This window comes from Falco punctatus (assembly GCF_963210335.1).
Source record: "Falco punctatus genome assembly, chromosome: 8".
Taxonomy (NCBI): Eukaryota; Metazoa; Chordata; class Aves; order Falconiformes; family Falconidae; genus Falco; species Falco punctatus.
In genome coordinates, this window is record NC_137588.1 from 3,867,460 (window position 1) to 3,893,888 (window position 26,429).

General features: G+C 45.6%; 2 protein-coding genes across 2 annotated transcripts in view; one reads left to right on the forward strand and one right to left on the reverse strand.

Annotated features, from left to right (window-relative positions):
* Positions 1–26,429, forward strand: part of TMEFF2 (transmembrane protein with EGF like and two follistatin like domains 2) — a 135,545-nt gene that overhangs the window by 107,871 nt on the left and 1,245 nt on the right. The window contains exons 8-10 of the mRNA XM_080399897.1: positions 18,411–18,534; positions 20,068–20,226; positions 25,935–26,021. Coding sequence (XP_080256023.1) covers positions 18,411–18,534; positions 20,068–20,226; positions 25,935–26,021 — 370 coding nt within the window. The remainder of the gene's footprint in view (positions 1–18,410; positions 18,535–20,067; positions 20,227–25,934; positions 26,022–26,429) is intronic.
* LOC308068754 (uncharacterized protein) lies at positions 18,544–26,423 on the reverse strand. Its single transcript, XM_080399901.1, has 4 exons — positions 23,341–26,423; positions 22,421–22,624; positions 21,073–21,164; positions 18,544–19,943 (listed from the first exon to the last, which is right to left on the reverse strand). The coding sequence occupies exons 1-4, from the start codon at positions 23,361–23,363 to the stop codon at positions 19,651–19,653; spliced, it is 612 nt and encodes a 203-aa protein (XP_080256027.1). The 5' UTR covers positions 23,364–26,423; the 3' UTR covers positions 18,544–19,650.

Sequence of the window (26,429 nt, forward strand, 5' to 3'; positions counted from 1 at the left end):
TGTGTCAACACATCATCTTCCCTCGGCTGGGCCGGGGCCGTGGGATGAAGGCCACAGGAGCCATCGCAGATTCCCCACGCCAAGGATAAAGAAGGGTCTTGGACTCTTCAAAGAGTCTCTTCAAAAGTCCAAGAGTCTTGGCCTCCAAAATACATACAATATACAATGTAACATTCATGTTTGACAAAAGGCAACTATACTAAAACTTTACCAAAACCCGACACTTTGCATCGCTAACTTCCAATTCCTTTGCACGGGAGAGCAAGCTGTGCCTCCCGAGGAGAACTGGCAGCAATGCACCAGCCCAGCTCATGAGCAGCGCTGGGGTGCGGTGCCTCCCTTTCTTCACAGGCTCGATCCAGAGCCCGCCGAACGCAGTCACAGTCATCTTCGTTGTCTGGAACAGGCCTGGAGAGTGGTCAGGAGCCAGAACAGCAGTCCTGGATTGCTATCGAGTGACTGTTTTAAATTTTTTTCCCACGCTAGGAATAAAGTATGAGAACTTCAGACTAGATTCCTTCTCCAGATTGTAACGTTTTTCAAGTAGGTTAAGTTTTGAGTGTAAACCGCTTGACATTGTCCCTTTAAATTAAATTTTGTGTCTACTACCATGTCAGCCCTTTCCTAACCTGGTGCAGAGTAATAAAGCCCCAGAGCTTAGCAATGGGATATAAACTGCCATGCAGTTTTTCTCTGCCTTTGTGAACCAGGCTTTCCTTTCTTCTTAATGGAATTAGCAAGTGAGACATAGACCTGAGCACCACGCATCCATCACAGCTAGAGAAACCATTTCTCATCTGCAGCTTTGTAAAAACGCTGGGGAAATTGCATCCTTGCATATGCAGATTTGCTTGGCTTTCAGTTCCGCAGGCTTCAAGTCAGAGGTTGTCACACTAAACAAATAGATTATTTAGGAAGCGTTCCTGCTTTTCCATCAAATCACTTAAAAATTGAAAAAAATCCACATTTTAATATTTTGACCAGCTGTGTGGCAGCATGAATGCTGTCTAGCTGTGGGGTCCGCCTGCGCTCACACGCATCAGCACACACACTCCTGGTGTTGGGGAGTGCAAGAATAATACAATTCCTACATTCCTTAAAAAATGTGAGACTTTTAAATGTTGCTACAATTGTTAGTTGCATTTACAAGTGCGAGGTTTTATGGGGCATTAATGCAATTTTATAGCAGTGGGCACTGCAGCAGCCTAGGCTACCCCAAGTGTTTTTTCTTCTATAGAACATTCTCAAATTTACCTTTAGATCCTGCTTGGCTCCATCTTACTGAAATCTATGTAATTTTTTTGGAATAGGAGATGGAAACACTGTTGTAGGGTTCATAGAACAGCCTCACAAACAAGTCCCATACCAGGAAAGAAGCTGCAGCACTCTGGAGTGCCGCGCCACTTACTCCTGACAGTCTCTTCCTGAGCAACATGCAAAATCGAAACAGGCTTATGGAGATTTTAAAAATAAGCAATAGGGAGAGAGAAATATTGTTCATTTAATCTGCCAGCCTCAAGAGAATACCTCACTTTTTATGAGAGGTCTCCTTTAACTTTGAATCGCATATGCTAAGGTTGGTAAAACATGCCTTGGTTTTTTGGATTTCTGTTTTTTTTTGTGGTTTTATAATGAGAGAAATTCTTTTCATTACTTACAATTTCCCAGTGTCATGCTCATGGAACCTGTAATTGTCAGCATTAAAACTTAAATTAGGTCTCCGGTGAACTGCTAGGCGTCGCTTTACCTAGGCTGATGTAGCTGAAGGAAAAAGAGCATTTCCATTTGTGTTTTTAAAGCTTAGCCCTCAAATTAGTCACTAATGAATGGAATCAAAAGTTGCAGAATTCATTTGTGCTTTCTTCCCCTAATAAACAAATCCTTTTTTGGATTAATGTTGTGAGTGAACGTTATCAAGAAAGCTATTTGATCTGCGCAGAAGCTCGGTAGCCTGAAAATTCAGTATGTCCAGGCTAAGAATTTGATCCGTAGGAAATAAACAGGAAAAGCAAGTACCGACTTGCCACACCGATACTGGGTTGAGATAAGATTTAGGGTGAGAGTGGGGGTTGTAATGCGAGTATATTTTCCCATCTGGGAATTCCATCAGAACTGTGCAAAATTCATAAAGCTCACTCCAAATACTGACTCCCACTTCTTTCGCTTCCCCAAGACTCTGTACCTTACTGGTTTTTTTTTCCCCTTATACTATCATGTAAGCAGCCTTCTGTAACATTTTGTTCTGTTAAAGGTTATGGATCAAAACAGAAATTGGCTGTGCAATAGAGATGAGCAGACCCGAGTTCATGTAGGCATTTCTACAGATCCTTCTGTTTGTGTCCCAGTCCATAAACACATCATGTATCATTTACATATGTTTTGTCTTGTTTGGAGCATAGAAGCCCATTTTCCTGAGCAAACCTGAGTGTTCAGTACCCACTGGGTTTTTTGTCCTCTACTTGGTACCTGTGTTTTGATCGGAAGCATGAGTAAGTTCCAAGGGAGGTAGAGCGTGCAGGGAAAAAAAGGCTTTTTCCTGCTTGCGTATAAAAATGCGATCCCTAAACCTCGATCCAACTTGAATAGTGCCTGCTTTCTCAGTTGTCTTTAAGCAGATGCCTTCTTTCTAAAAGGACCTGTAAAGGCAGGGGACACCCAGACGAAATGAATGCAGGAAGGCCCCTTGGGAAAACACTTTTGTGCTTTGCAGTCGTGCTAGTTGTTATGCTCTAGTGAAAGCCACTTCCAGAATTTGTTTTCCCAACCTTTGCTTTCAGAAGTTTATGGAAATGAAGACCCAGCAGCGTGGCCTACAACCACTGTTCAGAAAACCAGGTCGGGAAAAAACATGCAGCCTGGTTCTTCTGTAGGACCAACGACAGCGTGTAGGGATGGCCTGAGACGTGCTGTGACGCAGAGCAGTGGCACACGTGGCTCTTGCGATGCTCCGCCGCGGTGGCTGGGGTTCACCGTGCCAGCTGCGGTGCTCGCTTAGGTATTGGTGTGTAACTCCTCGCACTTCATCTGCATGCCAGAAAACTGGTAGATACCAGCTGTCTTTGGCCTTCCGACACCTTGGTGAAGGCATTTCCCTCTTGACAGTATCTTCTTTCCCTTCTCTAACCCCCTGCCTGCCCTACAAGAAAGGAAAGTAAAAAAAAGTATTTGAGACAAGCCTCTGTCGATCTTCCCCAAGGGAAAGGCTGGGAAAATTAATCTTGTTGTCTGGATTTGGGGAGGAATTTTGCTCACCCTTGGTTCCACCCATCCTCTGGGCTCCAGGCACTTTGATTAGTTGTCCTTGAAGGATGCTGTTTGAGGTGGTGGTGCACAGCAGCTGTTTGCCATCCACAGTGCTAGTTTGAATTAGTTAATGGATATTAAGGAGTACCACAGTGTATTTTTATGCCTAGCAGCATTATTTTAGGCTTAGTTTCTGTAAATCTGCTGTTAGGAATTACAGAGCCTTCCCAAGGATTTGAGAGTTAAAGTTATAATCAGATGCTAAAATATCTGTTTTCAGGAAACATCAACATTTAAACATTTGTGTTTGATCTAGTCTGAAATGTAAAAAAAAAAAAAAAAAAAAAAAAATTGAAATATTCATAGAACTGAATTTCTTCAGATTTTTGTTTCATGGGATGTTTTGGCATTCTTCATGAAATGTTAGATATTGAAATACTATGAGATGAAAGCATATGACAGTTGCAATAAATAAGTTGTATAGTAAGGAAAGTTGCTACTTAGAACTGCCTGAAACATCATCTTTTCTAGAAGAAGTATCATCATGTCAAATTACAATACAAACACAAGATAATTTGATCATTTAGACACATGAAATGGTAACCTGAACCTTAAGATAACAAAGGCTTTACCTAGGCTCAGGGAGTGTGAATGCGTCTGGTAGAGTGAAAAGAAATGCGGTTGGGGGAGAAAAGGAGCTGGTGTGTCTATTTTTAATAGACCTTTAGAATTAGACTACATGGAGACAAGTAGCAATTTCTGCCTCTTTTAATAGATGTGAGTAAAGAAAATAAAGACAGACAAATATCTTGCCACATGGGTTTCACTTTGCTGATGGTTCCACTTCTTTTCATTGACTACATCTGCTAAAACCCATACTTGTTCGAGCAATGCAACATAACTATTCTTTTTTGATTTCCTAACGTTTAGTGTATGAGACACTGAAACCACTAGTGACAGAAATTTGTTAAGAGAAATGGAAAAGCTTGGTAGGAAGTAGGAATTCTGTGGGAGATGCAGCGTTTTGAGTATCAGCTATACCTTCTGCCGTACTCCCGTCCACAAAAGCATTTCCCTGCGCTGGGGCACCCTGCGGCACGCACCCGTGCCACCAGCAAGGGAGGCACTCATAGTAGCGCGGGTTTGAAAAGCAGCGCTTACCTGCTTAGCAAGGGGACTTCTTACACACTCGGGCTGTCACTTTACCATGGACCCATCCGTGTTAAGTTAGTGTGAAGCTCTCTTCCTGGAAATGCAACAGCTCTAAATGAAATGCGCTATTACGGAACCGGTGGCAGCGCATTTCAGCATGTTATCGGCACTGAATCGAAATGCACTTTGCCTACTGCTATCCCCAGCCTTAGCCATTTTAGACAGCGTTACATAATGGCAAAATATTTTCCAGGAGAAAAAGGAAAAAAAAATTATAACCCTCCCTATGGTTTTAATCTCCCTCTTTTATTCTGTCTGTGGTTTAAAGCTGTGTCAGGTGTACATCAAAAACACCCCCTCCCCAGGGTATTTCATTTACAATTTCATTTCATAATGGAAGCGTACTTCCATCTAGCTAGGATGGGAAAGGATTAAAAAAAAAAGCGCTGTTCTAAAATCAAGTAGCAGAAGTCTAGCCTGTCTTTGTGCTCTGCAAATGAAGTAGCCATGGAAGGGCCTGTTATTAGTCTGTAATATCAAAACTGATAAACTATTAGTGTTTTGTCAGGCATGATACATGCTAAACATTTTCCTCTGCAGATTGCCTCAACAAGAGCTGTGACTGTTTTTAGACACATCTGGCACTGCAGATTTTTTTCCATCCTGCATTTCAGTGATTTAAAGGGCCTTGGCTGGGCAGAAGGATGTCAGCTGTTTCATTTAAAATACTGTTATAAGAGTGAATAAGATTTAAAGAGGCAGTGGGTGAAATTCAGGCCTTCCCGAAGCTAGTGGGAGAATGGCCATCGAGTTTAATGGCTCTGTGATTTCTTTATACATCTTTTTCGTCCATTTTTATTCTTATTAAATTTTCCATTTCCCAAAATTGCCCTTTCTTTTCCATTCAGCTTCTCCCACTTTGAATATTAGTTCAAAGATAGTGCTAAGATAAAATACTAAACCCTTTATTTACACAAAGGCCATCTCTACAGCTCACTTCTGTGGCTCTTCTAGAAGACAATAATAACAGGTGCGGGGGTATAAAAATAGTAAATGCAGGTGTTCATTTATAAAAAAGATGTCCTTAATAGACTTTCCTGGCTGTGCTTCAAAATGGGCTGCGTGACCACTGATGAATTTCAGGACCTCTGTGGTGCAGGGAAGCTGTTCTGCTCTTTAGGGCAAGCTCTGCACTCGCGCTGTGTCCCGTCACGCCAAAATACATCAACGTGTATAGGCAGGGGGAGCCGTGGGGGCTGAAGAGAAGGGTCTGAGGGAGGTGGACATCGCAAGGCAACCAGAGCCTATCTGCAGCTGGCTTAGTGCAGGAAGCAGAGTCTGAACTGGGTCTATGGAGAAGTCACTTCAAGGACATTGTGCTTCTGGAAGAGTTTGCGGTCATCAGCCACGGAGAGGTGGGGGCTCCATAACCGTGTCTTCAGGGCAACATGCACCCTGGAGGGGTCTCTTTCAGCTTCTGAGGCTACTGGTAGGCACAGAGTATGTTCTGCAGCATTGGGTGGTCTCCTCTCTGCATCTCAGAGACCAGTTGTAGCCTGATAGACCTTTGGCATTGAGTAATAGACAATAAGTTTAAATTTGTACGGCGAGATTGAACCCTTTTGTTGCAAAACCAAGAACATGCAAAGGTGTCGGCTTGATCCTGCCATCGCAGAGCTTCACAACAGGTGGGAACCAAAGTGTATCTTCAGTAAATCAGGTAAAAGAATGTAGCAGGTTTTGCTGCAGTGGCATTTGATACTGTTTTACCATTTTCTCCTATGCTTAAAACTGGGAATAGTAAGGGATCTCTTCCCATCTTCAGGCATGGGAAGGGAAACATACTGAACTTCTGATTACTAAGTAGGAATTTCTAACATACGCTCTGCTAAAAACTGATCCTCTGAGCAGCCACAAAATATTTTACCAATAGAGCTTGGCAGATACAGAAAGCAAAGCTGTAGGCTGTGTGGACCCATTGCCATCGCAGTTTTACAATGCAGGACTCAGAGGAGACAGGTGAGTAAAAATAGAGGCAAACTAAGCAGGATTCATCCCTCAGCAAGTGCAGTGCTTTGCTTTGTACAGAGGAGTGACCACAGTTTTGCAACATGGCAATAAGATGTTTCTGAACAGAATAAAACTTCTCTGAATAGACCAAACAAAAGCAGTGACAAGCATGGCTGAAACCATGCTTTTAGCCAACGGCAGGCATATTTCTGAATAGTCACGGGCCATTCAGGGTCATAGTCTGGCAACTAAAATAACCGAGATATGCACAAGGGATTTGCCAGGCACGTGATGCAGGAAGCATTCAAAAATACCACATATAGGAGGTAGTATTTTTATTTCAGTCTCCTATTTTCTTACACTTCCTGCAAATTCTGCAGCTCTTTCTTCAGTTTCCTGGATGAAATCTCTCAGGCAGCATGTTTTTACAAGCACAGATGCTACCTTGGAAAAAAAGAAAGGAGGGAAGGGAGCCAAATGGGTGTCACACTTCAGCTTGGCAGCACCTTACCAACATGCGCCCCCACTAAAGAAAGGGGAAAAAAAAGACTGCTTTTAGTAATCAAACCTGAATATAAAATTAGTGCAAAACTAGGGCTGTAAAACCTTCAGGTTGTCAAAAGGACTGAAGGAAATGCCTTCTGGCTGAAATGACGTCCCTGACCTACATGCCCACGCTGTCACGTACCTGGGTAACCTTTCCATCTCCGTGCCTTCCATCAAACCCCTCTGACAGTTTTGCCATTCATACTTGATTTCAGTTGTAATTTTTTGAGTTTGTTTGAAGTGTGCAACCAAAAAGTAAATTTTCCTAGCATCACGCTGGCAGGACTAAATATAAGTCGGAGACCTTTTCAAATACTGCTTCTTGCCATCCATTGATCTCCACAGAAAACAATCCATTCAGAGCTGGATTTCCTATTGGAAATTAGGGGACAGCTTGGTAATTGGATTAGGGTGCGCTTGTATTTGCAGTGGTTTCTCAAAATGAAACTCCAGTTTTGTTTCATTGATCGCCTGCCCAATCTTTCTGCCAGTAAAAGCCACTCACATAGCTGAAGAGACAGGGCGAGGATTGATGGAAAATTCAGTTTTGTTACATAAGATGTGTGTGCTCCTTTGATATGACCAGGTAGGTACAGGTAAGTGCATCTCCATTGAAACATGCGTTGTTCATGCACAGTTACATTGCTTAAAAAGCATTTTTTATCAACGTAGTCCTTAAAAATTGGAAGAGCCGCTAGCTGCATCAGTACTTAAATTCCTGCCAGCCACCTGTGTAGGTGCCAAAGAGAAAATAACTTCAGGACACTGGGATTGCGTGTGTGAACTGGAGACCTTTGGAGGCTCTGTTATTGGAGGGACTGGAGAGGAGAGGAAAAAACTGCACTTGACTTTTACCTTTCCAGAGATGGGTTGGAAGTTCTAAATCGAATTTACAGGTGTACTCCCTCCCAGAAACACGCCAGGCTCAATCATGTAGGAAGCACCAATTAGCCTGGAGGCAACTGCAAGGACTTAGGACACTACAACGCCCTGTTTTGCTAGTCCTTCAGAACAAATCTGCACCAGAACTGTTGTTCATAACTCTTAGCCTATCTAGCATTTTCTTCCATCAGAACATATACATATTTTATTCCGTTGCATTTATGAAAGATATGCTTAGACAGTTTAATCCCCGTACAGCCTTTCAGAGCTGTACAGTAGTTGCAGCTGGTCACAGCCTGCCCTAGCGTGAGCCACGTTGCTGGCCAGCCACGCCAAGAGCACTTGCACCCCATTTCTCCCATTTCATCATCCCCATGGAGGAAAAGGCATGTCCTAGGTGGGCAGAGCTGCACTAGCAAGCTGAAGCACAGCCCTCCCCGAGCCCCCTCCCCGCGCACCCGCGCCGGGGAGATGGGAGACATTGTTCATCATGCGACTGTCCCCCGGGGCGGCACCAGCGAAACGATCTTGCTCCCTCTACACATCAATATTCTTGACACCCGTCTTAAAACTTAGGTCATGCATATCCATCTACTCTTCGAAAAGTGTCACAAGGGTACAAATATCCCTTTGCTATTTTTAGGGCCGTATCAAAAGTATTTATCGGCTTTCTGGCACCTCATCCCATTTGTCATATTTGATGCTATCTGCCACTTGGCAGGGGAGGAGGATGAAGTCCTTTAGAAACGCAGTGGCAGATGGGTGAAACTCCATAAGCCAAGACTGCAGTGATGGTGACTCCCAGGGGTTGTTGTGCCTTTTGTCGCCGTCAGGAAGCACCTGTCACGGTCCCCCGACAGCAGGCGGAGCAGGGCCTCGAGGGAGCAGCTCATCCTCACCTTGGCATTTGCCCACCCACGGGGTAGCGGGGATGGGGAGGAGGTCCGCTCGCAGCCGTGGCGCAGGGCTGAGCTGGGAGAGAGGAGGACAGCTGATGTCTGGTGCTCCGCCATCCGCTCTGCCTGCCATTAGCACTCCCACACCGCCGGGTGATACCCAAAGACCGCTTCCTTCAGCGCACACCCATGCCTGCGCATCCCAGCACCAACAGGCACGAGGACAGGGCTCAATCTGTGTATCATACATAATTCATACTATTCATGCTCGGTGGTATGGGAGAGGTGTTGAGATTCGTGTTTTTCCACACATGCGTTGCCAACGGGAAACTCTTGCAGCTCCTCTGTAGCACGTACCTCGAGGCTCCGCACTGGGCAGCGCTTCAATGCACAGGTAGCGTGTTCGGCCACCTTGTGTCACAAAATTGGACTGTTCTAGCACTGGTGGGTTTTAGAAGGCAATGTATTCAGGTTGAAACTTTGCCCACATACCATCTGCTTCAGCCTTATCTTCCTTGAACGAGAAAGCTGAATATATAATGTCCACTTGGCTCCCCCGGCGTTACGTAAGTTTGTGGTTTTGTGTTAGGTTTGCAGTTTGGGAGCTCCTCGGGAGTGCTTGCAGCAAGCTCCTGCTCGTGTTTTCAAGTGAAAGATCAGTGACAAAAATCAATACCATCCTCATAGCTATAATGAATGCGACCCACAGCCTTTTTTCCGATGACCACAAGCTTCCATCATATGTCTGAGGCCTATTTGCAAATATTGATTTGTATTGCAGATTATCTGTAGCCATTTCATATGCAATCTTAAGGTCTTGCAGTTTTGCTCTCTGCGCTCGGTTTGGTATCAAAGGTAAAACTATAAATCAAAAGATTTGCCCATAGACGCTATTGATAGCCAAGGTTGCCAAGTTATGAAAATGAGATGTTTCAGGGGGTTTTAAGCTTCTTAAGGAGGATGGTTCTCAGAAAGCTCCAGCTGAGTGAAAGCATGGCTTTGGAATCGCAGCAGAATCTGTTTACTCGAAGTGGGGGAAAAAAGTGGAACCTTCATATGCAAATGTATGGCATTTGGAAATGTCATATAGCCGCATCTACATATAAATAAGCTGCTTTCCGAGTGCTGCACTAGCAAGGCTGCTTTGATAGAGAAATTGCATAGTAGCACGCAAAGCAGAAACAGCAGGACACCACTTGGCCAAGTTCGGGGAGGTCTATTCCTTAATCGCCACTTAACTAAGTTAACTAATGTTGCTGCGTGTTAGGCCGGGAAGGGTTGTGGATAGCTGCTGTTTGCTTTTGCTGCTGGGGAGACACATGTGTCTGTACATGCCGCATGGGGCTGTGTGATGGGGACCACGGTCTGGCTCCTGTCCCAGAAGACAGCGCTGAACACAGATGCTCCCTGTGCCAGCATCCCTCCCAGCCACCCTCTGCCTCGTTCCATAGATCTGTGCCTCTTTGGTCTGAAGGAGACACGATTTGGTCATATAAAGAAGCACCTTCTGCTGCTAACATCCACGTACTGGGATGGTATTTCCATCTCTCTTTAATCTGGTATTAAGAGTAAATTGCAGCTCTCAGGCATACTTTTTCAGAGGGGAGGACAGAGAGAGGAGCCTTGGGCTGGATCCCGCTGTCCATTTTTGACCCCCTCCAGCATTGGCACTGATGAGTAACTGGAGGAGAGGCGGATGGGAGGGAAAGCAAGCCATCAGCCAAGCCACTGGGAGGAATTTCTCGCAGAGCAGTGACACCCGCTCGGCTCGTGCCGTGCCGCGTGTGATGGATACAGCATTCACGCCTCTACCTTCAGGCGTGCAGCCTAATTGGAGGGAACCTCACCAGTCTCTAAACTGACACCGACTTTTTTTCAACACAGAATTACAATAATATTAAGGTTAACTCATCCTCTGAGGGCTTTGTCGTGGGCTGCCTAAGGACATCATACACAAGGAGAAAAATTGCTACTTTATTCCTTGACATGGCTGGTTTCTGAAGGGGGAGGAGGCTGCTCCCACGGGGCCGGCAGCATCTCTCTTAGACATGGGAATCCGAGTGAAGGGAACGTTAGTGGCATGCCAAAAACAAAGAGTAGCTGAGTTAGCACACAGAGGGATTTAATCTATTCTAGGAATGGGGTTAACACAGATTTATTCAATCCTGGCACAAAAGAAGGAAGCACAGACTCTAAGGGCCCCTTTACCCGGGGCTTTGATAAATCCACAATACAGCCCTGCATCATTACATCGCATCCGTAACAACGACTGCAGGCCCGGGGACCAGCCGTCGCTGCGGCACTCTTAAGGAGCTCCATCAGTGTAGTTTATCCACAAAACTATTGAGATGGCTTGGTGACAGCTCACACAGAGGCGACTTGGGGACCTGAGGACCCGTCCCATCTACCTGACTGGGAGGTGGGCAGGTGCCATTCACACGCAGCCATGGACCACTCCAGGAAGCTGCTGAGGGAAGAGGTCAGTGTGTCACCTCTTGATGTCCTCAAATGAAGTGTGGAGGTGCTTATGCAGCATCTGCTTTTAACAGCAGCGACACTGCTTTTGTTTTGGTGGCCTCGGTAGGGGTGATGGGTGAAACGGGAGAGAGAGCAGAGGAGGTCAGGCAAGGTGAGACAACAGCCTGCCTTAGCTCCCTGAATGGAACGGTCACCCGAAGGAGGAGCTGTGTCTGCTGAGAGCCCCTGTACGCTGAGAACGTGCTGGTTTGGAGCAACGCATTAGCCCATACAGCAGGGTTTTTTCTTTTCTTGGCTAATATTGCTGGGTCCCTGTTCAGCCACGCGAGCAATGCTTGCTAGCATGCGCTTTTCTCACTGTGCCGTTCTGGGGTTGTGTTGCACCTTGTAGCAACTTGGGTAGCACCTACTCGTGTGTGTAGGAGCCTGGGCTGCTAGAGGTCTACACCATCACTAGGATAAGGCACCTGTGGCGAGCCACTGAACACAGGTGGAGTATGGCCACTGAAAGAACAAATGAGAGTTTAAAAAAAATGTTGTGTTTAGTTTTGAGTAGTTAAATGGTCTTGTTCTGTGCAGGAAAATGATTAACAAGTTGCCTAATTTCAAACAGTCTTCTCAAATAAGGAAGATATATTCACAGAAGTTTTAGATAAAAGTGCTTCTCTGTTTCAAAAGTTCAGAGATAGCTTTAACATATATAGCATAGCCCGCATATACATGCTGACAAGCTGAAAGTATTTTGTTCTCCGTTTGAACATCTGGGGATTATTAGTGTCTTAATTCATTGGTTTCTATTATTAATTATGGCAGCAGGCTGAATAATTACGATACATTGCTTGCAAAAGACAGAGCACAATATTTTTTTTTCCAAGTGCACTAGGACATCTTGCCATCATCTCAAACATAAAAAGCACTAGATTATTTTTAAAAAGGAAAGTGGATGTTATCTTATTCCAGGGAACTCATTTGCATAGGGACATTTAAAATTAATAAATTACTGTGTTGAGCAGGCCTATTTTGTGCCTGAGAAAAGAACTGAATGCAATTTAATTCACAAAGTCCCATTTCTTTTTTTTTTTTCCTCTCGGTAAAATAGCTAATACAGGGAGGGTATTTTTTTGTGCCGTTTATGTAGAAAGACTCGCTGGAAGTTTGTACGTGAAGTGGCTGCAGGATGAATTTAGGTTAGGGCTGCAGCACCGTGGTGCCAGACGTTTTCAGCTGACATTTGGTGTCTCACTTTCCACGAGCTCTCGGGGCGAGGGGGCTGGCGCGCTCCCCCAGAGCAGCAGCAAGCGCTTCCTTCGGAATTTTCGCTCCAACGCCCACCCAGTGATTTTCAGGCAACTTGCTTGCCACGCGTTTTCTTCGTTGTAAAGAGAAATTCTATATTCTTAAGATCCGAGAGCAAGGTTTGAAAGGTTTTAGAGGAAGGGAACCTAATCAAGACAATTAGGAGGTGAGACCCGAGCAGCTGTTAACGGCGAGGGCGGCTGTGCCGGTGCACGGCGGCTCTCCCAAGGGCAGGGTGTCTGGAGCTGTCGAGCAAAGACTCAGCAGAAATCTCTTTTCTCTCACCAGAGCTGGGTCTGAGCTGGGATTTGTCACCACGGTTATTCATTACAAGTAGGTAGGACTCCTGCTTAAGGACCTCCTCCTGCTAAGCTGCTGTGGGACCTCAGTTCCTCTTAGATGCTTGTAAAGAGGAGGGAAAGTACCAGCAAACCTGCTAAAGCAAGTCTGTGCTTTCAGAGGGAGCAACACCGTTACTACCCCGTTCCTCCTGACTTTGCAGAGGGACCTTCGACCTGTTCCTGCAAACGTTCCTGGGCTGAGGAAGCTCTCTTTTACCCAAAAAGAGCAGCGAAGACTGCAGATGAGTAATGTCACCCGTCCTTAGGCTCAGCCACACGATTCAGATTCCCCCCTGGTCAGTACCGAAACTCTCCCACAGAACTCAGGGCACCCTCTGCCTTTGCTCCACAGGTTGATACTCTCTGGACCTTTATTTTGATTTCAAATAAGAACTGCCCACCGAGTCTCTGTGGTGCAGAGCAGAAGAGTCTTGTTAAGTTCCCAACGCTATGCTCTGCGGCGTCTCTTTGGGAAAGCTGCCAAGGAGTTGGGGGGGACACCTGCCACGAGGGCAACCCCTTTGAGAAAGTTAAGGATGTACATTTGACCCAAGAATCCCTTTCCTCCTTTACAAATCCTCTGATAATGTGATGTGTAAGGAGTTACTACCTCAATATCAGCGAGAGCTTTCGGCAGCAAATTTGACTGACCTCAGCGGTATTAAAAGATTAAATTATTACGTAAGTCAATTCTCCTTAACCACTGTTGCCAATGAGATAGGTGTCAAAATAGCTTCTGCTGCACATCATTCACCACTTCATCCCTTACTTGGTGAAATATAGGGGAGGGGGTGTATATATGTGTATATATATATGTATTTTTAGGACCTCCCTTGGTCCAGTGATGACTGCACACTAGGTATTAACACTGTACATGAGCCAGTATTTTTTCATATGGGCATAACCTCTCAGTTATTATTTCTATAAGCTCCAACGTGACACACTGTCCAACAAGTGAAAATGCCAACATGAGAACTTACAGGCTGTGGCCCTCTACGTTGCTTGCTTGAAATCACCAAGGAGTTCTCACTGATTCAAACATAAAGAATAACGGAATTACCAGCCCGGCAGAACTGATCGTTAAGTGCCTGGCAGTCAATTTTTGGATGTAAGAAACCTTTTTTTGCTTAGATTTGTTATCTAATATCTCCAAAGTGTATTGCGGGAACTTATGTCTGGAAGGAATTTGCTGGGCACTCCAGGCAGTACTTCATATAATCCTCATCAAGGGCACTACCAGATCTATCCGTGTGTCAGTGGCACGACTCCACGCGTTCGGTTGTGTGGCAGAAGCTGCACGCTTGCTCAGCTGGGGGCTGGGCATGGGGGGCTGCCCAGGGAAGGGGCTGGCTGCTGCCTTGTGTTCATTGCTTGCATGGTCCTGCAACTGGGCAGACCGTGTCAGCTCTTGAATTTCAGCCTTCGCTGAAATATGTGCTTGAGAATCCTACTCGTGCACATTCAGCTGCCAAAAACGGAAAGAAAGGCACATAGCTAAACCAGAAATGAAAATAAAAAGAATACAAAATATGTTTGAAATAATTCTTCTGCTCCTTAATAGAGGACAGGAACAGCCATAGATGTTAAGGCAAGATTTAGGCAAGATAGCTTTAAATAGTGTCTTTAACATTTCGGAAGGTAGTCCATCAGGAAAAGAAAGATCACTGAGTGGGTGGCCAGGCACCCTGGATAACTTTTCAGGATCCAATTCATCCCAGCAAAATAGCTCATCGTCTCGGCATCTCCCTGCCATCCACAGAAGGGCTGGAGAACAAGTGTTCAACTGGGAGACTCTTCTCGTAAGCAAGATGATAAGCTGTTTCAGTCTACACAAAGTAGCATCTGGCCTCAATGCATTTAAAAATAATCTGTTTTGACTAGTGTAGCTTATATGATAGGCTATCATGTCATGTTCTGGCACTAACAAAAGATGTGAATATGAAATGTCATGTTAGGCTAAAGATGCAAAAAGTGTTGCAGAAATGCAAAAAATGTTGGCTTTGTCAAAGTGGCGTTTTCTATCAGAGAAATGCTTCAAAGAAGAAGCTTTCTGAATTCAGTTGATCTGGAGGGTGAGGGTGTATTTCTTTTTAAAATAAAAAGGAGAAGCATTTTGAGAAATGTGCCAGGAATTACATTTGTCCAGAGATAGGAGAGACTGACCTAGTCAGTCCAGTTTTTATCTTCAGGCTTTACAGCTTCTGTCTCAAATTCTAACCATCATAAAAAGGTAAAATCTGGTTTTTCGGGTGCAAATAAAACTCACCCATAGTTGCCAATGACAATGCAGCAAGTCTAATGTTTGAAGAGGAGCTACTGAATTCAGGGTTACTGAAACCTGCCTAACTGTGAATTTGGTCTGGGTCGTTGCTGTATGAATACTGCTCTGCTGTGCTTGGGAAAAAGTGGGTAAATTTGTATTTCAGCTTTGTTCTCTGTATGTGTGAGCTTGGTGTGGTAGAGGGGCTCCTTAGGTTAGTGGTACCGTAACCTAGTTAGCGTGGATTGCCTCTAGCGCAGAATTTATAAGTAATCCAAAATTATAATAAAGGGGGAGGAGTCTTAATTTATTTTGTTTAGGTTTAATATTTTAAAATTTGTACAGTTCCTATTTGATTCGTAATTTGAACCTGTTTTTTATTCATATCCTCTCTTTTTAGAGATGATTTGTAGTTCTTGTTCCATAGTGTTGTAAACCCTGTGATGCATTCGTGAGGGTTAGTTTCTCGTCGACGGCTGGATTACTGAGAAGCGCTCAGATCCTTCAGAGATGTGAGCAGCCAGTTTTAACACGAAGGAGCTTTTAAAGCATGTCTCGGTGGTCGGGGTCTCTGTTTTGGATCTGAAAAGGTGTTTTGTGTAATGAGGAAAATAACCTGTTTTGAGGCAGGGAAGGCCTTTGGATTAATCCAAAATGTGCTGGAAGAAGGGAACTTCTTAGTCTGAACTGAGTGATGCTTTTATTGTTGTCTATCTTTTGAACATCTGAAATGGCAAGTCAAACTAAATACCAGGGGGTTTTCCCCCTCTCTGCCTTTATGTTCAATCCCTAAGTCTTTTAGAAGAGTCATCAGTCGAAATGAGGGACTGCAGGCAATTCATGTCTGGGTTTTGTGGTGCCTTCCTAGCCAGATGACAAGTCTTCCCCTATGAAGTGTTTATCCTGTGAAGTGCTAGCAAAGCTTGGGCCAGCTCATTTTTGATTCAGTAAAGGCTTTTCCGTCATGAAATTACACCTAGAGGTGTAATTACAAGTTCTGCAGGAACCTAGATTTACTTTAAAGCATACTACAGACATTTTTAAAGTAAACACGGTTTCTACCCACATGATTGCAGAAGGAGGAAAAATCATTCCTCTTTTTACCAGCCCTACAGTTTACACGCAGTGAGAGCATCTGCCAGTCTGGGACAGGTCCCAGTTCCCCTTTCAAGTCCTAGCACATTACTCTGTCCTGGAAGTAACAATTTCTCTCTCACACACACGCACGCACGCACGCACACGCGGAACAGTCTCCTGTTCTTCAGAAAGGAATCAAACTTCCTTTGGATGGTGGAAGATTTGAAGGAAATGGCATAATATTCTCCACAAGAGAAAAAATGTTTATTAATAAGGATCGTGTATTAATAAGGATCCTGTATTTCTTGCTGCAGTTTCCTGGGCAGAAATATATTTGAGTATGGACCATAGCAGAGGTCCAGCACACCCAGAAATTGTCGGGCATGGTGCATAGATGATCATTTTGTGGGTACGGAGTCCAGCAAGTCCCAAGCACAACTGGACCTGTGTGTGTGCACTGGGCAAGTCCATTGATAGCTGACACACATAATACACGTTTTTTCTGATCTGGGAAGATTTTCTGGGGGAAAAAAGGAACATAGATGAAGTCCTGGTAGGATGATAACTCTCTGCGTAAGTATCTCACATGCTGGTAGCCACTGCCTCACCTAGAGGGTTGATAGGTCGCCAAAAATGTTTAGCACCAGACAAAATGGACCTTCTGCTCCCATCTCTTTCCAGTAGCAGAAATTCCTGGGCCAGCTCTCGAAGGCGGTTATACTGTGCCTACAGCACATCTCCTGTCAACCCGTCCTGCCTGTGCCATCCCAGAGGCGTCACTGCACTGTGATGCCCGCTTCTGCGCCGCGTTGTCGTTCACAGCCTTCACAGCAGCCTCGCGCAGACACCCCAATGTGAGCAGGGAGCCAGGAGCGGCTGTGCATTTAGAAAAGATAAAGCAATGGTCCATAGTGCAGGGCTCCTGAAGGTCCTAATGATAAAAGAGAAGTTCATGCTGTCTGCGGGGCTGTAGAGGTTGCCCTGTCATTCTCATTTGCTGGGAGCTTGTCCTCGCCTGGTTTAATGTAAGGGCGATATAACGAACTTCAGTAGCACAAGTTGTTAAGAGACTCGTAAAAGTCTCCTTGGACAACAATGACAGGAAAGAAATTCATTATGAAAATCTGGATCTTGGATCTGCCGCACACACTTTTCCCAAAGGTGGGATAATACCTGCGCACACCTACTGCCGGCAGGGCTGGCTGGGAGGCAGAACACAACATGCAGTTGTTTCCTGACACTCGGGGACTCCTCTCGGAAGGTGCAAATGCTTCAGCATATTTGTGTGCAAACGACATTTCCTCAGACATCTACCATGAGAGGTTTTTTCTTCTGCTTTTAATTAGGTGTGGCTAGATTTTACTACCACAGAAAAGGGATTTTTACCATTTGAGATATCGTAAGTATCAGTTACATGGAAGAATTTGCCAAAATTACCTACAGTAATTATCACCTCGGTGGCCTACAAAGTTCATGTGAGTTTATTGCAAGTAACACCCTGCACTCCAGCCCGTGGTGTAGATGTTGAGCACACGCTTGTTTGAAAACCAAATGAAACCTCCATTTTCCTGGCTGCCTGGAGGGAAAAGTTTTGCAGGATTTGCAGTCTCGGTGGCTATGTGACAGCTGCAGAAGTAGGCACAGAAAGCCAGACTCGTTTAGCAGTGCCCGGGCTGTGGGATGGGGAGGAGGCCAGCAGGCTCTGCGGCATGGGGCGTGCAGCACTGGTGAGAAATGTCAGCTCTGGACTCCTGTTCCTCCACTTCAGCCATAAAATTATCTTTCCAAATATGTTGTATTGAATGACCAAATATATTGTAATGGTATGTTACATGCAAACGTCCAGAGCCTTGCTCCTAGCTTTGCCTGGGTGCGAGGAGGCAGTCTGTAGAGGATAACAGAAATGAGCAGGCGTTTTTCATGTGCTCGTCTGGTTTTGAATATTTTTGGGTTTGAATACTCAAATTATTTTTCCTGCTGTCTCATTTGCTGTAACTTGACAGTTACCAGGAGTTAGACAGCCAGTAGAATGACAGAACACCTTGCAAAGCTTTGTACCTACAGCAGCCCACCTGTTTGAAGGTGCAAACCCTCGCTCTTGCTTCCTGTAAACAACATCTTTCACATCTTGTTCTTCTGATTTTCCTTTCTTTCATACGCTGAGTTCTTTCCATCGTTTCACCTTATCGTGCGTTGTCAGGTTAATGTTCCCTTCACCTGTGTTCACAGAGAATGCGAATAAACTGGAAGAAAGTGCGAGAGGGATCTACATCCCTTGTCCAGAGCATTACAATGGCTTCTGCATGCATGGCAAGTGTGAGCACTCCACTAACATGCTGGAACCATCTTGCAGGTAATCCTTCTCCTCCCAAGGCTACATGCATGAAAATACTGACTTACAAAAACGCTTGATCTAGATAAACTATGGAAAATAACGGTAACCGTGGCCCTTTGTGCTACAAAACCCGTTAGATGGAAATTATTCAACAAAGTCCCCATTTCATGTGGCAAAAGCGTATTGAGTTATGCACAATGTTAATTGATTGTAAAACCGTTTTGTAACCTTCAGTTATATTTAGATATATTTTAAAAAGCACTTCAGCCGGTGCTCAGGCAGCTGCTAGGTAGCCTCCTCAGCCTGAAGGAGAGGAGGGCCACCAGGGGTATGGCCCTGCTGTGGCAGGAGCGATGCTCGTGGGGCAGGGAGCTGGGGTGAAGGTGGCTCCTTCATGCCAGGGCTTTGGAGGAGGTTGGGGCAGGGAGGAAGGGTAACACTGAAAGGACGTGTTTCTGCAGCGAGTGCCTCCCTGCAGGGGTGGAGATATTACTTCCAAAGTCCGACCAGCAGCCTGGTGGCAAGGAAAGGGACTATTACACATGAAGCACTGTTTTCCTGGGACACTGGCCCGGAAGAGCAAAGATACGGACCAGACTTATCCCCCAGGGCAGACCCTCAAGCCAGCTTCTCCCAGCTCCCACAAACAGGCAGGGCACATTTTGCTCTTTGCAGCTGCTGCGTTTTAGGTTCTCCATTCAGCTGGAAATGTCCTTTTCTCAAGCTGCTGGCAGCTCTGGGAGGGCAGGAGAGGAGAAGGGTGGGTGCTCAAGGCTTAACCCGCCAGCGTTAGCACAGCACTAACACTTCTGAGAGGAGCCCAGGCAATCAGGCTCCGTCTCTTATGGTTGCTGCTGCCGTTGACCTGGATTTTTGCATCTTCTTGCTTGGGCTTTTTAGGGGAAACAGGGCAAGAGCTGAAATGGGAAAACCACTGTTTGTTCCCCAAAATCACAGAGGGGAGATGTCAGGCTGCAGGATGGGAACTGGTGAGCAGTGCAGCAGGCAGCATTGGCGTGGATGGTTGCAGCATCAACAGAGGGGTTTTTTATAGCAACCAGACAAAATGTAAATGATGTATCCACTTGCAGGAACATCTAATCACATTTCATACGGAGCATGGATGATTGCTTATCACCTCCTTAGGGGTAATCTGCATAAGGAGCCACAACTAGATGGCTTTTCACCCTCCCCCACCTCTCCAAAGAAAGGGAGAAATCTAAAAGATGTTGTGCAAGGAACTAAATGGATTCTCATCACAACGTGCAAGTAGCTCCACTTGATGCTAGATAAGTCCCAGTCCCCTGGGCACCTCCTGGCACCATCGCAGTGTCGTTCACTCTCACAGACCTCGGTGATGCTGAGGATCTGAAGTCTTCCCTCTGAGAGGTCTGGGAGACTCTGGTACTCACTATGGGGGGCCCATCCTGCAAAAAAAGCACATAAGCTTATACTCTGACACTGATATATTATTTTTTTTTCTGATATAATTTTTTTGCAGCATTCTTTGAAAGCAGCAGATATAACCAGAACAAATATATTTTGTTTCAGATGTGATGCCGGCTATACTGGACAACACTGTGAAAAAAAGGACTACAGCGTTTTATATGTGGTTCCAGGTCCAGTACGATTTCAGTATGTCTTAATAGCGGCTGTGATTGGAACCATCCAGATTGCTATCATCTGTGTTGTAGTCCTCTGTATTACAAGGTCAGTATCTCTGGTACTTTGCAATAGAAAAAGAAAAGACTTTTGTTTTTCCTACTTTGTGCGCTGATTATACAGATTTCTGCAGTGACACCACTGATAACAAATGCTGTTTAATTCACCAACAAACAGAAGATATCGCCTGGGCCAGCCAGCCAGTGCTGCTTCATTATTATGACTGAATTTTTACTTCCATCTTAATCAAACTTAGGTAGCAACGGTGCCTACAGCAAATGAAGTTTCCTATTTTGTATTCAGATGCTTGGACAAATATTGTTCATATAAATAAGGGGAATATAAATACAGCAGCTGGATCAACACTTAATAAAACTAATCATATCTCCATCTGGTTTCCTCAAGGGCCCATTCCCTTAGTCATAATCAGGCAAAGCATACAAACTTTGAAGCCTGTTTGCAATCCCATTGATTAAATGATTTCATTAGGCTCGTGTATATGTTCAAAGGTACCGCACATGTTTAAGGTCTTCACTAGGTGGTGGCATGCCAAGCCATATAGGTTTTATTTATTTTTTCTTAAATGAGGAGGAAAGAGTAGCAACTTTCACTGTTTTCCAAGAGTAGCTGGAAATGACAGCCCCAGGGTAGTTCAGAGTGAGATGGGCAAATGCAGTAAATGGGTAAATCCCCTTCCCCTACTACACGTGCTGCTCTGCTTTCCCACTGAACTGCCTCTAGGAGGGCTGGGGGTAAGTTCTGAACTTCAGGCATCTTCAGGCTTCTCTCAGAAATCACAAGCTTAAATTAATTCAGCTAGCAACATAGAGAAATCACTCTTTTAAAAATAATTTTATTTTTAAAATACAAAAAAATAAAAGCCAGGTATCGTACCTCTGTAGAAGATAAAATCTTTATTATATTCCAGTCCCTGTGTTGCAGTCCCTACCCAGCTGGAAGCTGGAAGACAAGTGTAGCATTTGTTCCTGGAAAAAAAAAAAAAAAGAAAAAAAAAGTCACAAATCCTTCTCTGGCCTAAAGGAATAAAGCAAAACCATCTGATGAAAGGCAGATGCTTTTTTGGCCAAGCTGAGTCATCACAGAATCATTTAGGTTTTAAAGACCTTTAAGATCATCGGGTCCAGGACTCGTTAATGCAGCACTGCCCAGCCCACCGCTGAGCCATGTCCCTAAGTGCCACGTCTACATGGGTTTTGGACACCTCCGGGGATGGCGACCCCACCACCCCCCGGGCAGCCTGTCCCAGGGCTTCACCGCCCTTTCGGTGGAGAAATGTTCCCTCACACCCAACCTAAACCTCCCCTGGTGCTACCTGGGGCCTTTTCCCCTTGTCCTGCTGCTCGTTCCCTGGGAGAAGGGACCGACCCCCCCTGCCCACAGCCCCTGTCAGGCAGCTGCAGGGAGCGATCAGGGCCCCCCCCGAGCTGCCTCCTCTCCAGGCTGAGCCCCCCCCAGTGCCCTTTGGGGCTCCTCACTCAATGGCAAATGCCTAATGAGGCAGTAGATTAGGCTGGTATTCACAGAAATAATTCAAAGAGCCAAAAATGTAGGGTGTAGTAAGAAAGAGAAGATGGTGTAGTAACTGATAACGGAACAAATGTTCTGTATCATCTTGTCGAGTGACTTTACTTTTGTCACCTTGATGCAGTCCCTCAGAGTACTTCGGAGAACGAAGGCAGTGTGCTGAGTGATCTGGTACTGTCATGCAAATCACCCATCGCACTGTTTTCATACGTGGATGGTACCCTTTCCCGCACACTTTGTAACCAAGTTAATTTATGGTCTTTTGACTTTTTTCTGTAATGCACGTAATTACTGCGGAGCATCCTCCATCCCGGCATAATGATTCAAGATACATTTGCAAAAGTGTACTCCTAAGTGGCCTAAGAGAAATCCACATGACAAGAGAGCATTGTGGCAGCATGTGCATAAGTAATTGAGTTTTTGAAGTCAGCTGCTTTGGAGAACCTGACTGTACTGGTTTGAACTCCACATCCTATTGCTAAAACTGCCCCGCCAGGTTCCTGGGAGAAAGAAGGGAAACTTTACTTGCTCAGAGGCCACTGCAGCCAAATTCTTTGCTGCTCATTTCAGTGCAGCTTCACCTAATTCATTTATCAAAGGAGTTGAGTGCAGTGTCCAAACCCTGCAATGGAGCCACATGAGGCTGCTGTTGCAAATCTTTTAGCTACCGTTACTGTTGTTGCTCTTAAAATCATACCTGTACAGTGGTGCAGGTCGATGGGGTGTCTTCCATTGCTGGAAGGCTCTGAGCAATTCCCGGGCGCTTGTAGGGCCGCTGTTGCACAGACACTTTAATCTGAATAAATGAGCTGTGCTGCTGGCAGGGGTGGTCTGCCCTCGGCCCTTCCCCGGCTCCCGGGCACTGGGTCCTGCCAGTGCTCTTGTGCCACCGTTAGCATCCCTGTAGGCACACGACGAACCCGGTCAGGGGATGGATTCAGCTGAAAACTCAGCCGACAAAACTGGTGGTTTGGTTGTAAGCAGCTCGATTCCTTGATGGAGTTGGCCACCTGGCTACTCATTGCTGGTGCCAGCAATGGGAATAAGTGGCTGGGGTGCAGGCGTAGGGGACCGGAGGCCAAGAGGTACGGAGAGAAGGGAGTGGAGCAGTAAGGCACAGCCCCTGAACCCAAGGGCTTTTAGCTTAGAGGTAAGGCGCAAGAGAAGCAATGATAAAAGCAGGATGGTAAATAATATAGGTATGGCCTAGTGTCATAATGATTCTCAGCAGTTTTCTTTACAGCTTTGCATTTTTTGTGCTCCCCTAATGTTTAGTCACAGCAGCTTATTTATGTGAAGAAATAACTTGATTAAAAATGAATGCGTAATGTGTTTTACCTGCTATGAATCACATTGTGAGTAACTCAAGCTTGCAAGCAAGCTTCAATGGAGGGAGGGCAGGCAGCCTGTGCTCCGTACCTAGTTTACATTGGTATAACTGCTGTGTTCATAAATGAATGCATCCCACACACAGAGCACTACAAAGAGTGTTTGATTAAGGAGTTAAGGACCAAGGAAAAGTTGTCACTCGATTTTAGCAGATGATTAAGTCTAAAAAGCTGGTTAAATGCCAACGCCCCTCTTAGGAAACCCAGATGTACTTCAGACACAACCTACCTGCAGGTGCAGCAGCATTGCATTCAGGCGGTCCTGCTGTCAGTACTTGGACCCCGGGCCTTCCCAAGCTTCCATCAGTTGGTAGCGGGGTGTACGATGTGGTTAAAACATGGGCATTTTTGGTTAAAAGATGCTTTTTCATCATCTTAATTGGAGTAATCTCTACATTTTAATTTATTTCTCTCGACCTTGGACTAAGTGACTGCATAGATACTGTCAATGTCAGTTTGGGGAAAGCGCCGGTGAGGTGCTCATCTCCCTGCTTCCAGCTGGAGCAGTCGGTATCCACTGTTCTCCAGGAATGCACGTCTGCATCCCCTGGGATTGCTGACCATCCTGGTCAGCCCCCAGCCACCTGGTACCTCCACGTTTCTTACAAAACCAGCCTTGTTGTGCCCACTGTGGTGCCTGGCTCCCCAGCCCTGCTTCACATGGCTGAGCGCGGGGGCAAAGCGGGGCTGCACCTTCTGGTGTAAATCCTCATCCCCTGGGAGTCGGGGGAAGCCCAGCAGCCTGGCCATACCGCCTGGCTGCCAGCAGGATTTAGCAGGGCTGTCTCTCAGCATGTCAAGGTGTCGGTGCCGTCTCCCGTGGAGCGCTGCGAGGTCCTGCTGTGCCGTCTCCGGCTGAATGGGCAGGAGGGGCCGCTTGGGGACAGTCGGGGCCGGGATGCTGTCAGCGTGCCCATGACATGCGGCTCAGTGAATCAGCCCTGTGTTTGCTAACAACAGCTCCCTGACTCACTCAGAAAGTTTGACCGCCTTTTTAGGAAGGTGCAGTGAATGATGAGTTTGTCATGAAATCGCAAATCAGCCAAAGTCTGCGTTAGTTTCATAATGAAAGCTCTTCTGTGACCTCCGCGAGCGCTGGAGACGCAGGCTTATTTTTCCTGGAGTAACGATAGCAGCCTACTTTACTGCTTCCAAGAAAGGAACGAGGCAAAATATAGCGCACAGCCATACAGTTTCTCATGAGGGGGTGGTCCTGTTGGCTTAAAAGTGAGGCAAGTCAGGACAATCTGACCCATATTTTGCTAGACTCTTACGTAATTGTATTTCAGCATTTTGAAATGCTCCATAAGTCCTTGTGCTCTTGTTCAGCCTTTCAGCCGGCGCTGCAAAACTATAGCATCACTCTCATTCAACAGGAGGGGAAAAAGTGGCCTTTTTGATTTTAAGGAGTCCGTATAAATTTGTTTTACTCTATTTTGCTGTTAGTTACTTGACACAGAGCTGAAGACAAGTGCTTTGAGCTCTCGCTGCACTGAGGGGGTGGGCTCTCCCCGGTGCCTGACACATGGCCTTTCACAAGGTGCAGCCGAAAGCCTTCCTGGAACAGAAAAGCGAGTTAGGCCAGTACAAAGGGAACCTTCTGCCGTGTCAGTATGTTCTGGAGTATCGGGGGGCTTTCTGCCATGCCACTCCAAGAAGGCATTTCAGTCTTTCTTCTGTAGCTGCCCACTACGGGGGGGGGGGGGGGGGGGGGTGGGGCAGGACAAGATGCACCCAGGCTAGAAACTTGCCCTGAGCTTCAGCTGAAGAAAGAGGACTAACGCATGGCCGAACTGCAGCTAGCTTGTTCCTCCTCCTGTGCAAAATGGTAACTAGATTACGCTGGGTAAAGGACCATTTTTATTGCTGGTTGTTTTTCTGTAGCTCACCATTTTCCTACAGGTACCACAAACGCAAAAAGCGCCAGCATCTTTAGTGGGTGTTGGTCATGCTGCTGTGGTTCTGCTTGCCTGAGAGTTTCTCCCGTAACCCCCCTGGCTTTCGGCTGCCTAGAACCTCCTGTGGCCTCCAGCTGGGGCTAAACGGCTCCACGCTTTCTGTCTCAGGGTGCCTTTCCATGGGAGGAAACCAGAAACGTACTATTACCTTTCCATTAGGGGGAAATGCTTGTAGCATCCCCCTAGCTGACGCTGCTGCAAGTAAAAGGCTGAAACATTCCCCTGCTGAGGAGCACCATGAGGTCCTGAGGCAAAAGAGATTTCCTTTCACAGCCGTTCAAAGGAAGAAAAAAACAAATTTTTGGTCTTTTCAGTGCAATTGCTTTTCACCCCAAGCCAAGCCGCTGCGTGAGGAGCGTAGCACAGTGCAGGCACCCGTAGTAGCTACTCGCTAATGAGCTGAGTGCGGAGCATTTCCATGGAGACTCGTAGGGATTGCGGACGCTTAGCTCCTCGGAAAGAGAGGCCCCATGTCCGCTTTGTAAATACTTCACAGACCTGGGACGCTGAGCAGGTGAGCAGGAGACCATCCTAAATCTTCCACCGAAAAAAAAATGCGTTATTTAATGAGGAGAGATGCGGTGTAGCTGGGGCTGTCACCACGCAGCAGAGTCACCACTGCTCACCAGTAAGGAGCGGGAATCTTATGTTTTCCTTTGCCATGTTTTTGTTTACAACATGTTTTGTGGGCTTTGTGGGGGATTGTTGGGGGTTGCCATTAGCCAGCCCATTTCATGTCATCGAAGAGGAAACACGCTGAGGGCCGGAGGATGCCTGTCTCGCCCTCGCGTCCCCTGCTGCCCACACCACCACTTGAGCAGCCGCCTTGTTAAGAGCTGTGTATTCTCACAACTCTCTTTTCCAGGAAATGTCCCAGGAGCAACAGAATCCACAGACAGAAGCAAAACACAGGGCACTACAGTTCAGACAACACAACAAGAGCATCGACAAGGTTAATTTAAAGAGCGCATGTTTCCACAATGGCAAAACTAACTGCAGAGAGCTTGGACTACAAAATACAGTATTATAGACAAAAGATTAAGACAAGATCTACACATGTTGCCTTGCATTTGTGGTAATCTACACCAATGAGAACATGTACTACAGCTATATTTGATTATGTATGGATATATTTGAAATAGTATACATTGTCTTGATGTTTTTCTGTAATGTAAATAAACTATTTATATCACACAATATAGTTTTTTCTTTTTCATGTATTTGTTATATATAATAAATACTCAGTGATGAGAAAAAAATTGCCTTTCTTAAATTTGCTGTATCTCATAGCTGTGTATAGTCTTGGGATATTGTATGTGGACACTAACAAATCTCTTCTTTTTTTTTTTTCTTTTTCCAG

Coding starts and splice junctions, on each gene's coding strand:
- LOC308068754 (XM_080399901.1), bottom strand. CDS start 23,363: ATGCAATGCTGCTGCACCTGCAG. Junction 21,165..22,420: donor CGACCTGCACCACTGTACAG/GTATGATTTTAA, acceptor TTTTTTTTCCAG/GAACAAATGCTACACTTGTC. Junction 19,944..21,072: donor AGATTTTATCTTCTACAGAG/GTACGATACCTG, acceptor CTTTTTTTGCAG/GATGGGCCCCCCATAGTGAG.